Source organism: Mus pahari, chromosome 20 (genome assembly GCF_900095145.1).
Source record: "Mus pahari chromosome 20, PAHARI_EIJ_v1.1, whole genome shotgun sequence".
NCBI classification, from domain to species: Eukaryota; Metazoa; Chordata; class Mammalia; order Rodentia; family Muridae; genus Mus; species Mus pahari.
Window position 1 is genome coordinate 7,486,976 of NC_034609.1, and position 14,921 is coordinate 7,501,896.

General features: G+C 43.2%; 1 protein-coding gene across 2 annotated transcripts in view; it reads left to right on the forward strand.

Moving 5' to 3' along the window:
- The window catches only part of Rnf150 (ring finger protein 150), a 205,634-nt gene that overhangs the window by 126,258 nt on the left and 64,455 nt on the right, over positions 1-14,921 (forward strand). For both annotated transcript variants that reach the window (XM_029532449.1, XM_021220258.2), the window contains exon 2: positions 3,044-3,294. In XM_029532449.1, the coding sequence (XP_029388309.1) occupies positions 3,044-3,294 (251 nt within the window). The remainder of the gene's footprint in view (positions 1-3,043; positions 3,295-14,921) is intronic.

Below are 14,921 nucleotides of genomic sequence, written 5' to 3' on the forward strand. Positions count from 1 at the left end.
CCAGTATAACTTTACTGTACATGGTATATAGTCTAAAGTACAAAGAGAAATACTTTGAGAAGCTCACCCTTTTCCTCATTATCATCCCTGAAAGTTATTGAAAATCTCAAAGATGAGTAAGATTCCTGTCCAGACGAATAGGCCAGGTGCATCACCATGTTTGCTTTTCTCCTTTTCAGACGATGTTGTATGTCCCGAAGTTCCCACAATTTCAGAGACAATAAGCACTCACTATGCACTTAGGTTTAAAACAAACAGTTTAAAATAGTTAATTATACCCTGCAGAAAGAGAAAATGTTTTTCTCAGATCCCTGGAAAAAAGATGATGAATAATTTAGAGCTTTGCAGCATCCAAGACTTTCACTGCCTATTTCTAAAGTGCCGCACTGGATTAAAGCGTGCGCTGTCTGTTTCCAGAGAGCAAGTCTTAATGACTACCCTCTATGGCCTCTCAAGCATGAATTCCTAATAGGAAAATTGTAGTCTGGAGGCAGGGTGAATAGTGCCAGGGCGTTCAGGCCTCCAGGTAGGAAACAGGTTAAAAGCTTTAAGACTAAAAGCCTGGGGCAGGTTCAGCAAAAAGTAGGTCAGCCTCACAGGAAACACAGGGCACAAACTAAAGCCGAGAATTTAGGAGGGAACTAAATCACACTCTAATCTCCATCCTTTCTATTTATCCATTAAGAGAGCTGAATAAATACTGTTTGTTACCAAACCACATTTGGTTGCTAAAGATATAAATATGGGAAGTAAAACTATATGGTTTAGAAAAGCTGTTTTAAATGAGCAGTTCTGTGATCTTGAATGGGAACAAACCTTTTAAACCAAAGTATCAAAACTGGAAGCAATTAAGGGATATATTAATTTGGCTATTAAAATATAAATTTGTTCTTAGCTGGGCGTGGCAAGCCTCTTAATTTACCTCCACATCCTGTCTTTCCAGAACTCTAATCTAGAGCTTTAAAGTAAGCAGGCCTGAAGAATATAAACTAGAAACTCATGAGCCTCTCTCCAGCACTCAGATTATCTCCAAAATAACTGCAGCTCTGGGATGAACCCCGCCCCCTGGCAAGCTTAGTCTGGAGTACAAAGAAGATCATCTTTCCATAGAGTCAAAACCTGGGAGCAGCCTTAATCCCTCACAAAACCCCAGACCACATGTAGCCATTAGCCAGAACAAACACACATGAGAAGGGGCTACCAGACCGTGGGTATTTTCTGACAAGTTCAAATTCAAACCGTCAGCTTCAGGAATTCTTTTTTTTTTTTTTTTTTTTTTTTGGTTTTTCGAGACAGGGTTTCTCTGTGTAGCCCTGGCTGTCCTGGAACTCACTTTGTAGACCACGCTGGCCTCGAACTCAGAAATCCTCCTGCCTCTGCCTCCCGAGTGCTGGGATTAAAGGCGTGCGCCACCATGCCCGGCTCCAGCTTCAGGAATTCTTCATTATTTTATTCATTTACATTTCAAATGTTATCCCCCTTCCCAGTTTTCCCTCCACAAGCCCCCTATCGCACCCCCTCCCTGCTTCTATGAGAGTGCTTCCCTACCCACCTCTCCACCCTAGCATTCCCCTATGCCGGGGCATCAAGCCTTCACAAGACCAAGGGCCTCTCCTCCCATTGATGCCAGATAAGGCCATCCTCTGCTACATATGCAGCTGGAACCATGGGTTCCTCCACTTGTACTCCTTGGTTGGTGGTTTAGTCCCTGGCAGCTCAGGGGGAGGGGTCTGGTTAGTTGAGATTGTTGTTCCTCCTATGGGGTTGCAAACCCCTTCAGCTCCTCCCCTCCGGTCCTTCCCCTAACTCTTCCGCTGGGGTCACATAGCTGCTTTCATTTGGTTGAGTAAAATAAGCAGAAAATAGCTCTGAGACCATTGTATCAATTAGGCAACTCTGTTGGAACTCTTTAGGAATCCCTGGCTTGGTTTGCTTGGGTTCTCACACGTGTGTGTGTGTGTGTGTGTGTGTGTGTGTGTGTGTGTGTGTGTGTGTGAAAGTTGCTTTAAAATATTGTACTCAGGATCTGTAATTGAGTGTTTATGGAGTACACAACAAGGGGAAAGCGAATGAGCACTGTGGTTGGGAGCAGGGCATTTGACTGCTTGTCATCGAGTGGAAACTCCTTTCACTCTTTTCAGGGGATCTATGGAAGGATCCACTCTGACCAGATTCAGGACAGCACCTTAGACAGTAGAATTTCAACTTAGGCAATGTGTGTGTGTGTGTGTGTGTGGTATGTGGGGTGGGTGTATTATGTGTGTCTGTGTATGTGGTATGTTGTGTGATTATGTGTTTTGTGTGATTATGTAGGTGGTGTGTGGTATATGTGTATGTTGTGTGTGTGCTGTATATGTATGTGTTTGGTGTGTGTGGTGCGTAGTGTGTATACATGTGGTGTGGTGTGTTGTGGTACATGTGTGGTACATGTGTATATGTGTGAGGAGTGTGTATATGTGTGTGTGATTGTGTGTGTGTTTGTGTATGTGATATGTATGGTGTACGTGTGTCTGTAGTGTGTGTGTATGATGGTGTGTGTGTAACAGTGGGGGCTACTAGGTGTGTTTGAGCTTTGGATAAGATTTCTGGATGTGAAAGGTTTTGTTAGATTTGGGATTCAGGGGGAACACTGAGTCAGGTTGCACTTTGGAGTAAGAAAGTTTTCTTAGCAGAGAGAGGTATTAACAGCGTGAATGAGACAGCTTCCACGGCAGGGGTTCTGAGAAGTGCTTGGGGCTCCTTAGAGGAAAGAGGAGATTCTATATCCTGTGTTTGATGGCGGTCCTTAAAACATGTTTTCCATCAGCCTGTTTCTGGATCAGTGATGGTAATGGGAAAGGCACAAAGTGATCTTTAATCCTCAAGACCAAATTACTGTAGTTTGGGGAATTGTCAATCAGAATGATGGCACTTTACAAAATGGCATAGCCCTGGCTAACAGGAAGTAATGCCACCACTTAGAAGTGCCCTCCCAAACCTTTCACTCTGATGACCTCCCCTCACCCAACCCTCATTGCCCGCTTCCTTGCCCCTCTCGCCACAGGTGTGGAAGACATCGTGGCTATAATGATTCCTGAGCCCAAAGGGAAGGAGATAGTGAGCCTGCTGGAAAGGAACATCACCGTGATGATGTACATCACCATCGGCACCCGGAACTTGCAAAAATATGTGAGCCGCACGTCGGTTGTGTTTGTCTCCATCTCCTTCATTGTCCTGATGATCATTTCTCTGGCATGGCTGGTCTTTTATTATATCCAGAGGTTTCGGTATGCAAATGCCAGGGACAGGAACCAGGTGAGTAGCTCATTAAGAAAAACATGGCTCTGTAAACTCAGTGCAAACCACACATGTCAGGGTATAAACTTTGTAGCTCACAAGTCATGGGATGAGATTACAAGTGTCTTCTGACTGCCCCACACGTGCTAACATCTGCTGTGCTTATGCATTTGAATTGTAAGGTGTTGATGAGTTATGCCCACTCCCACCCACTGATCATTTTAAACAATTGCTTCTTTAAGCAGAAATGGGATGGATGGAGAAAGGGGGACAAACAGGAGCCTAGATGTTACTAACGGTGACATCCTGACTTCAAAAGAACCAGGATTTCTTGGGAACACGAGTGGGGCAGAACAAGATTTTTATTTTTTTAAAAAGCTGTTTTTAAAGCAGTTAATTTTTGAACATATATACATCTGTACTGGCTAGTTTTATGTCAACTTGACACAAGCTGGAGTTATCACAGAATAAGAGCTTCAGTTGGGGAAATGCCTCCATGAGATCCAGCTGTGGGGTATTTTCTCAATTAGTGATCAAGGGGGAGAGGCCCCTTGTGGGTGGGACCATCCCTGGGCTGGTAGTCTTGGGTTCTATAAGAGAGCAGGCTGAGCAAGTCAGGGGAGGCAAGCCAGTAAAGAACATCCCTCTGTGTCCTCTGCATCAGCTCCTGCTTTTTGACCTGCTTGAGTTCCAGTCCCAACTTCCTTTAGTGATGAACAGCAATGCGGAAAGTGTAAGCTGAATAAACCCTTTCCTCCCCAACTGCTTCTTGGTCATGATGTTTGTGGAGGAATAGAAACCCTAAGACAACATCATATACAATGTGGATACTGCACAATGGGATGCAGAGAAAACAATTTCCTTCCATGTGAGTGCTAACTGGGTACTTCTACTCCACAAAGTATCTTCTCGGGATATTTTACACATGTCTACATGCATATATATATGCATGTATATGCTTACATATATAAGCACGTTTTGAACAGAGTGAGAGCACACTCAACTCTACCCTTTTCCCTCTTCATCTTGAAGATTAATGATCATGGAGATTAACTCATTGCAACACAAAAATCAAACAGCCTTCTCATTTCTCATGAGCACCTAGCACTTCATTGCCTTCGTATGACATATTCATTAATCCATATTTATAATCATAAACTAAAATTATTAATGAACATGTTTTCTCTTTCAAATAAGATATACACATGTGATACTTAACATACATTTTAATTTATCTATGAAGTAAGTTCTGGAAGTTTAATTGCTAAGACTATATGCATTTAAACTACGATGACTGCAATTCTGTCTTCCAAAAACTATTGAACCAATTTATAATTCAACCAACAATATTTAAAAGTAGTTTGCTGGGAACATTAGGTCAAGGCAAAGGTACTTGACTCCAAACCTAATAACCTGAATTTAATCCTTAAAATTCACAGAGCACATAGAGAGAACTGGCTCCCACAAAGTGGGGCCTCTGCATGCACCTCTCAGAACAAATACACACATATGTGCACACGCAGACTTGAGAGACAGAGATATGGACACACATACACAAATTAAAAGTAAAGAAACCAGCTTTCGATATCCTTACCAAAGGAACGTTACAGCTTTTTATTGTGATTCAGTGAATAGAATAACTCTTTTTGTTTTGCTTCATTCCTATGATTCCGGGGATTGGCACCCTGACCTTGCACATCCTAAGCAAACTGCCCACCACCATGCTTCATTCCCATGGCATCACACTTGTAAAAAAGTAAAGCTAAAACATTTTCAAGTGCAGTGTAGAATACGGAGTTTCTGTTAAGTGCCTGCTTCTGTGATCCGATGTTTCTTCAGCTGAGCTATTGGAAACTTTCTCATTGGTGTGTATCAGATGTTTATTGGTCAAGGAAATTAACCAGACTTTTATAATATGGGACTGCATTCCTCCCAGATACCCATCATCTCTCACTTTATCTGTGGTGCTTTGACGCATGAAGAGTTGTTGTTGTTGTTGTTAAGTAACAGAGTCAATCCAGTTTTGAATACATCACTGCAGATTACCATTAGCTCTTCTCCAAGCCAGAACTTTAGAAAAACATTCTCTCTTCCTCCACCACATTTGCCTTCCCTTTTCTAATGAAGTCTTACTGAGCTTTTCATTACAGAGAACGAAGCAGAGGCGCAACATTTTCTATGATGGCTGCCACGCTCTTAATGGCATTTGTGGATAATTACCCTTTCCTCTCATAGGCAGAAGCCTCCTTTAACAATGACAAAGACCCTTGACACTGACCCTGTTTCAGCATTCTCTCCCGGAGCCTTCCAACTCCAGTGTCATGTCATTTCAAGAACCACATGGCTACTACACACCTCACATCTGTCCCTGCTGGTCGCCTCTGTCACCAGAGGTATCTTTTCTGTGTTTGAGTTATAGCCACCTTCGCACTTCTAGAGTCACTTAGGAGAAACTCATAACTGTGATGGTGAATCTCCTCTCCAAATACAGTTGTGTTTCTCCTTTCTCCTGACTCTTTAGACTCTAGGAGTGCTGTTAAATTGTCACTGTCAGCCTGACATAGGCTTCATGTGCTGTTCATCGGTGTTTGATCATTATGTGCTGGTGTAATTGTTTCCAATTTTAAACACCCTCTTTGATTTCACTGGCATGTCTAATAATCCCTCTGAATAAACGAGACTGGCATGACGAGATATCCTCTCTTCCAATAGTGTTTAAGGGAATGTTCCCAATTTAATGAGATCTTAAAAGTAATTCTCCACCATATTATTTTTCACTCAGTTTTATAGGTCAAGATATTTTCTCCTGTTACAAAACATATAATTTTGTAAATGTCAACTTAGCCCAACTTTACTGAGATTTTGGTCAAGAATGGATATTTAATTGTTGATAGTGGTTCCCAGGGAGTGGCATCCATCCTTACAGTCATGCTGGTTGCTGGATGACTACGGGCAAGTTCAATTCTGTGTTCTCACTAAATATTCTGCAGCAGTAGTGCTTATAATACCAGTTAGACACAAGGTACTGAACATGGGTGGGTCCCACTGGCTCCTATAAGGTTCCATATAAAGTAAATGTTTGTACATTGGTTGTGTAAAAGATAGCCACCCGCTAATTAGACAGCCATAAATAAAGACATGAAGTTTAGTACCCATGAATAATCTAAACAGCCAATTAGTACTTAAGGCAAGAATGAAACTTTAAGCTGTGAACTAGTTAAGCCTTGAGTTGGTTGTATAGTCTTTTCCATCACTCTGGCTTCTGCAGATAGAGTGCCCATGTCCATCTAGGCCCATGCATGCTCTGTGAAATATTTGTTAACTTTCCTTGAGTTACAGTATGCTATCACCAGGAGATCTTGTTAAAAGTTAGCCTTGTTTCCTGATCAGTGTAAGTGCTACATTTTTAGCCCTTTTTAAGGATGGAATAAGAACTTAGGGGAAAAAAATATATCTTTTGATAGGCAGTGTTCCACTCCGTTGAACAGAATGTCACAGCTGTGCATGCTGTATCTATAAAAAGCTGCACGTTGACTTAAATCATTTATTTTTATTAAGGCATCACTAGCCTTCAGAAGAAGTGAGCCTTTGGTTCTTTATAGGATCTCAGCCTGAGATAAAACAGGAAAAGAGTTCATGTCACATCGGGAAACATTCTGCCATTGGGTATTTGAAAAAGGACTGGGCTGGAATTAGCCTGTTGTAGGTGGCCACTGGGCTTCTTGGAGTTTATAATTTAAAAATAAAAATCCTTAGCCTCATGCACAATAATGATGCTTCCCATGCCGTACTGTACACAGAGATGGTCATCCCAGAGCAGCCTTATCTGTGGAACGAGGTTCCCTGGGTATTCACAGCAAGGCCTTTTGGATGAAGATGCAGAGGTTAAGAACAACAAAGGAGAGTGGGGAAGAGGCTTGGCTACTGCACTGTGCTTCTTGAAATAGATTGGATGCTGAAGGCAGCAGCTCGGGAATCAGAAAGGGTCAAACATCAGATGATACCCAGCAGCATGAACTTGCATGGGCTGTTTCTCCTGCCTAGGTCCAGGTTTCCTTAAATGTAAGGGCAGCATGATGGCATGCCAGGCCTGGGGTCCTGCTATGAGAACCAAACAAGAAATATGTGGCATTGTCAAAAGGATGTCACTACAGTCACCTTTACTGGACAGAGAAAAGAATTCTTGGAAAATAACACTGAAGCATGAAAGGCTTGTTTCTTATACATGTAAGCCTGGATATGAGGTTTGTCTCTCCCACCTCTCTCTAGAATTACAAGAAAAGGAAGGTTTATAAATATAAGATCCAGCTAATGCACAGCCGTGGCCTCAAAGCAAAACAGGCGCCAAGACCCTCCCTGAAAACAATAACACATTTTTAAAAATATCACTGTAGAGGAAAAATATATTTGGTTTTTAGATTTTTGTTTGTTTGGTTTTTGTTTTATTTTTATTTTTTGGAAACTAATATTTTACAAAGCACTTTAAAATTTTCAAACAATAATGTATAGGCAGAGTAAAAATAATAATAATAACAGTGAGGGCTGGAGAAATGACTCAGCTCTTCCAAAGGTCCTGAGTTCAATTCCCAAAAACCACATGGTGGCTTACAACCATCTGTAATGGGGTCTGATGTCCTTTTCTGGTGTGTCTGAAGATAGCTATAGGGTGCTCATATACATAAAAATTAAAATAATTCTTTAGTAAACTAATAACAACAAAGGCTCTGTCTCACAGCTTGTGTTAGCATGGCAGCTCTAAGAACACACTTTATAACAGACATGAGTCCTCCGAAGAGGGCTGCAGTTACTGTGGACAGTGGTGGGTTTGAACTTCAGTGTCATAAAAAGGCTACGAGGTCAGAATTTAGCACTGTGTGGAGTTCTTGTGGACCCAATGCAGAACATAAAATTTATCTGCCTTTACACCTATTGTACCATCCCAAAAGGAAGGGGAAAAGAGACCCCATTTATTTCCTCTTATACTTTCACTCAACTGAGAATACTCTGCCCCAAACATAGGGGTCTCTCTCACAGTAACCAATTCCCCATCCCCCTACACTCTAACTCCATTCCAGCAACAAAGTCAGACACCCCCCCACACACACACCAAGGTAAAAGAGTCCCACAAAACTGCCCTATTCTAGATGTGTGTCAAGTCTAAGTTACATACCTTTTCCTCTGAATGACAGAGTGTACATCGGCAAGCTCTTGGCTTAATGTTTATCTGTTCATTCTAAAACTTACAGCTGGGAGACAGCCTGGTGAGAGGGACAGAGCGCTCAGTACAGAAGGCAGGGTGTAGAACTTTTTATCCTGTCTGAGAGGGACAGCTTCCACATGCTCAGCAAACCGGGAGTTCTCTGAGCCCTGTTTGGGATGCAAGGAGGCTTCATTACCTATGTGGGAAGAGGGGGATATGGATTACGTCATTATTCATTGGTGATAGACTCAACCATTGAGAGAGAGAGAGAGAGAGAGAGAGAGAGAGAGAGAGAGAATGAATAGGTTCATTGGTTTATTTCCAACACATCACATAGTCAAGGTCCCTGCCCACACAGAGCTTGTGTTGTAAGAGTATCAGCTGCACTCAGAGTACACATGAGGGTGGGTCTATACATCCCACACCTCTAACAGCAAAGTTCTGAGGTGGCCAGCCCCATCCTTAGGGACTTTCTGAAAAAAACCTTATTAATACAAAGCCAGGGTGACTGCAAGGTGCTTGTTTTGAATAACAGGACTGGTTCACACTGCCACTCCCATCACTGAATTGCAGGGATTTAGGGAGCTCTCAAGGGGAACTAAGATAAAGAACAAAATGTAAGGAACAAAATGTGTGTTTCTTATTATATGCCACAATATCACATAGTCTAATTATTAACTTTTGGTGTGTTCTCAAGAGGGCTCCACTTTGGCTCAGAAGTCATACAGCTACAGTATGTTTGAGGGAAACATGAATCAAAGGTGTAATTGGCTCAATTTCAAACATCTACTACAAGTGGGGAAGGCAGGAGAGGCCCAGTGGGGTTGGTTTGAGCACTGTATTTGACAACATTGAATTTAGAAGCTTATCAAGCTATTGGAGCAGAAATGCCCTGGGAGGTTTTTCACTACGAGCCTGCATCTCAAGAGAGAAGCCAGAGATGGATATAGGAGTGTGGGAAACATCAGTTTATGAGTACCACTTAATCCTTAGAAGCGTGGGACTCACCTGAAGAGTGGCTACTTGGAACAAGAGGTCTGAGTCCTGAGCCTGGCCTATGCTAATGTGACTTTAGTATCTTCCCCAGTCTCTCCACTATTGATGCTGTTACTGTGATGCAGAGCAATGTCTTTCTTCACTCGTCATAAAGGTCATGACCAGCACAACACTAATGTAAGAAAAGTTAAAGAAATCAACATTGCATCTAGACATCATCAATTTGCATTGGTCTTCCATTGAAGGCCAAAGGGCCTGGGGGATAATGTCCATCAGTGTCCTTAGGGTCAGTGAAGAATGGAGAGCCGCATAAAAGTGTGACCGAGTAAACAGTTGTTTGCTTCACCCGGTGGTGGACTGAGTGAGGCCAGGAATGCCAGCCTCCTCAGATTCGTCCTAGATTGTCTCCTATGCTGCATTCCTTTCTCCCACGGCAAGCCAGACTTCTCAGACGTGAGGGCTTTCAGGGAAGAGGAGCAAATGTGACCTTCGCAGGTCTCATGTTTATTTGGGTCTTTGTGCAAGGGGCAACTCTAGCTCCCATGACTCACCTCGGAAAAGAGGAATTATGACTTCTATGGCTTATTTCAGGGGAACAGAAAAAGTTCCACGTGAAACTTTACTTCTGAAACTGCTTCTGGGGCCTTCAAGTGTCCTTTTGGCCAAAGAACTGAGCACATGAAAGAACAAGCCATGCTTGTGGGTAGTGTTCTGAGCCCAACACCGCATCTTGCCATCCTAAGTTCCACGTCTGAGTGTTACGTGTCCATTATCCCTTTCCCTGAAACGCTAATACTATGGAGACAAGGAGGAACGTATCATATTTTCCCCTAGTTTCCTAAATATTTAGAAGATCGCCATTTTAGTACCTTGAGTTTGGTGGGATATGTAATCATTTATAGGACTTTTTTCTTTTAATATATAGTTCATCCTTATTTTCCATAAAGCAATTTATCTTAACTACAGTCAAAACATCCCTAATAACCTTGATTTTTTTAACCTATATAGAACAAGTTGATGGATAAATTTAATTACCAGCATGCCCTATGCTTGACCGTCCTTACTAAAAAGCAGAATTTGAAATTACTTGTGCTGGAAGACATCCATAAACATACCAGCCATGCCAACACAGTGGGGGTGCCCCTGACACAGAAGGATGGAACAACTCCGTGGTTCTTCAGTCTATCTACAGTGGTCCCCAAGTCTCCCATCATCATTTCTGTAACTGAGACTCACAAAAGAAAACTTGTGTTTCTTGATAGACCACAGGTCCCGTCATGTGTATTCTCTATTCCAGCTCCGTGAAACACAGGGATTGAGAGCAGCTGCTTCCTACTTTGTACTTGGTTCCATTGAAAACTAAAAGCCAAAGATGTAGCTGGATGGTAGAGCATCTGCTTAGCATAAGTAGTGACTTGGACCCAGTCTTCAGGACCACCAAGATGTGAAACCAAAGAAGCAAACCAACTGAAGGCAAAAGAGATGAACTCCAAGGCACAAGAGGCTTGTCTTGGCCACTCTGTGTCCTTGCTGTGACAGAATACCTAAGATGATGATGAAGACAGGAGGAAGATGTTTTACCTCAGAGTTTTACAGGTTTCAGGCCGTGGTTGGCTTGCTGTTGATCTGTCATGAGTAAAACATTATGGGAACAGGAACATGTGCTAGAGAAAGCTGCTCAGCTCAGGTAACCATGAAGTGACAAGAGAGTGAGAGAAAGAGGCCAGGCAGTGGTGGTACGTGCCTTTAATCCCAGCACTGGGGAGGCAGAGGCAGGCGGATTTCTGTGAGTTCAAGGCCAGTCTAGTAACAGAGCAAGTTCCAGGACAGCCAGGGCTACACAGAAAAACCTTGTCTATAAAAGGAGAGAGAGAGAGAGAGAGAGAGAGAGAGAGAGAGAGAGAGAGAGAGAGAGAGAGAGAGAGAGAGAGAGAGAGAGAGAGAGAGAGAGAGAGAGAGAGAGAGAGAGAGAGAGAGAGAGAGAGAGAGAGAGAATGCAGTAAGAGGAAGGGACATAGAGAACAGACAAGATATGCCCCTCCATCCAGTTGGTCACATTGAAATTAATAGTCATATTAGACTAGAAACACAGAAGTTACTTTTTCCATTTTTATGTAACACAGCATATTAATTATACATGATCTTATCTTCATGGGTTTGATTATAGACTACAACAAAAGTATTCTCTAATATTTAGGGCAACTATGAACTCATCCATGGATTCCTTGAGGACATACATCAGATCCTCGTGGATCTCCCAATAGTCTCATGTCTAAGCTGGCCGTGGTGGGACATGCCTCTAATCTCAGCACTCAGAGTCTGAGTCTACACACTAAGTTCCAGGACAGCCAGGGCTTCATGTTGACATGCTGTCTCAATAAACAAAATAATTTATGCTTTGGGGCCTGTACTGGCTAGTTTTGTGTCAACTCGACACAGCTGGAGTTATCACAGAGAAAGGAGCTTCAGTTGGGGAAATACCTCCATGAGATCTAGCTGTGGGGCATTTTCTCAATTAGTGATCAAGGGGAAAGGGCCCCTTGTGGGTGGGACCATCCCTGGGCTGATAGTCTTGGGTTCTATAAGAGAGCAGACTGAGCAAGCCAGGGGAAGCAAGCCAGGAAAGAACATCCCTCCATGGCCTCTGCATCAGCTCCTGCTTCCTGACCTGTTTGAGTTCCAGTCCTGACTTCCTTGGTGATGAACAGCAATGTGGAAGTGTAAGCTGAATAAACCCTTTCCTCCCCAACTGCTTCTTGGTTATGATATTTCTGCAGGAATAGAAACCCTGACTAAGACAGGGCCTGAGGGAATGGCTCGGTAGTGGAGCACGAGTAACTTGAGGTCCCAGGTGTACTTGCCATCTCTCTAATTTGCATCTTGGAAATCCCAAATACTAGTTTTAAACATGTGCTTTCTTAGAATAGTGAAAGCAGCTCTATTTTTTTTTCTCTCTGTGATTTTTCATGTCTCTTGAAGAGCAATAAAAAGACTAAATGAATCACAGTCTATGAAAGGTTTGCCTTGGAACCAGCAAGACCTGAGTTCCAGTTCCAGAACCCACATTAAAATAGTAAAGAAGCCCAGCATGCTGGCACATGCTTACAGATGCCAAGCATGTTGGTATATGGTTACAGACCCAATGCTAGGGCAGTAGAAATGGGTGGGTCCCTGGGCCTCACTGGCTGGCCTATCTAGTCCAGTTGGCAGGATGTAGAGCAATGAGAAACCATCAAAAATTGTGGTATCATACAGTGCACACCCACACAGATGTTCACACACAAATAAACATTGGCATATATATATATATATATATATATATATATATATATATATATATATATATATATAATATGCAAATGGATACACTTTTATTGTACTTTTTTTACCCCATTATTGTATTATTCCATGTACAAAAGCAAACAAACAAAAAACTCGCACTACCTGGCTACCTAATCACCATATGGTGTATAATATATGTCTCAGAAATTGAGTTTCCTGTGCCCTGGAGTCTGGGCTATCTGTTCTGCCCCTGCCAGTTTGGGCTGGCCATCATATCTTTCCTGAAACATTACTAAAATGGTGTCCTCCTCCTCCTCCTCCTCCTCCTCCAAAGAGGTATTATGTATTGTAATGTTCAGAGTGAGGCCCACAATTGGATGAAATATGTCCTTCCTGCCTTTGCTACCAGAGTCCCAAGGTCATAGGGAACCTGACATTGGGTAGACTTAACTTATCAAATCCAGTCACTCATTCCAGAAATCCAGCAGAAGGTCACCAGAAAGACCAGGAAAGGGATCTACTTAACGTGGGTACATTACAAAAACCAAACAAACAGAGGCTATCAGGGTGGAGGTGGGGGCGGGGCAGTCAAACCCTTTCACCTGTCTTCCAGAGTATGGACTCCAAGATTGAAGGGGCAAGAAGCAGACAGGCAGTTACACATCTTGGTCAAAGTGGGCTTTGGTCAGTCATTCCCTCAGAACTGTTTCTCTGGGGAAGTTAAAGTCCTCACCACTCAGGGCAATTCAGTTCCCATTTGGAGATGAGCTCTTTGTTTTCAGGAGCAAGCTCACTGTCCAAGGCTGACTGTTCCCAGCCAGGTAAGGGAAATTGCTAGAGATAGACAGGCTGCAATCCCAGAGCCCAGTCTAGGACAGGATGTTGTAAAGGCTCAGAAGCTGTTGATGATGTATGATGTCTCTGTAAATCTTAATGGCTCTTGGAGGGCACGGTGCATATATGTAGTGTGTCTTTGCATTTGCCCATAAGAACACATGGAGAAGCCAGAGACTGACCTGGACCTTGAATTTCAGACAGACTGCTTGCCAGGAATCCTGCCCCCTGAACCTACAATTAAAGGTGTGCTCACCACACCCAGCTTTTTTTTTTTTTGGGGGGGGGGGTGCAGCGAACTTTATTGATGGTATTCAAGAGTAGGGAGGGCTCCCTAGGCCCCTCCTGTTATTATGGTGGTCTGAGGTCGAAATTGTGAGGGAGATGCTCAGTCACACCCAGCTTTTTACCTAAGTGTCGAGGATCCAAACTCAGGTCTTACTTTAATCATTGAGCCATCTTTCCAGCTCCAAATCCTAGTGGCTCTTTATCTTGGTGTCTTTGTCCTTAAAGAGGAAGGGCTACCAGCTTCAGACTTAAATAATTAATGTACCTATGTGCAGACTAGCCAGGAAATGACCCAAAGGCTTAAGGTGGTCATAGTGTCCGACATGCTAATGAAAGCAGACCTGCTAAGCTTTACCTCGTTTTCAGTTAATCTCCAGTGACTGACAAAGTAGTCTCTCAGTTGCTGCCACACCTTTGAGAACCACATGACTCTCAAGACTCCCGGGAGGGAAGGCTTCCAAGGCAGCACTCCCATGACTTCTCTGTTTCTAGCTCGCTGCCTTTCAGGTGGTTAGCCCTGGGAATTTAGGGAGCCCACCTCCTCCATGATTTTATCCTTCAGGAAGCCACTTTTGCCCTCTAGACTGAATTCATACAGTGGCCAGGAATGGAGCCTGTTCTTTTAGTTCCTTAGCCTGAGCTGTCTTGTTGGTCAGGGTCCCAGGTACCTTAAAGTCAGCTTGCTTCTCATTTCCTGCATGGGCTTCACTGTTAATTTGGTTGGTTGGTGGTTGGTTGGTTGGTTGGTTGGTGGTTGGTTGGTTGGGTGGTTGGTGGTTGGTTGGTTGGTTGGTGGTTGGTGGTTGGTTGGTTGGATGGGTGGTTGGTGGTTAGTGGTTAGTGGTTGGTTGGTTGGTTGGTTGGTTGTTTTGTTGGTTGGTTGATTGGTTGGTTGGTGGTTGGTTGGTTGGTGGTTGGTTGGTTGGTTGGTGGTTGGTTGATTGGTTGGTTGGTGGTTGGTGGTTGGTTGGTTGATTGGTGGTTGGTGGTTGGTTGGTTGGTTGGTTGGTTGTTGTTTTGTTGGTTGGTTGGTTGGTTGGTGCTT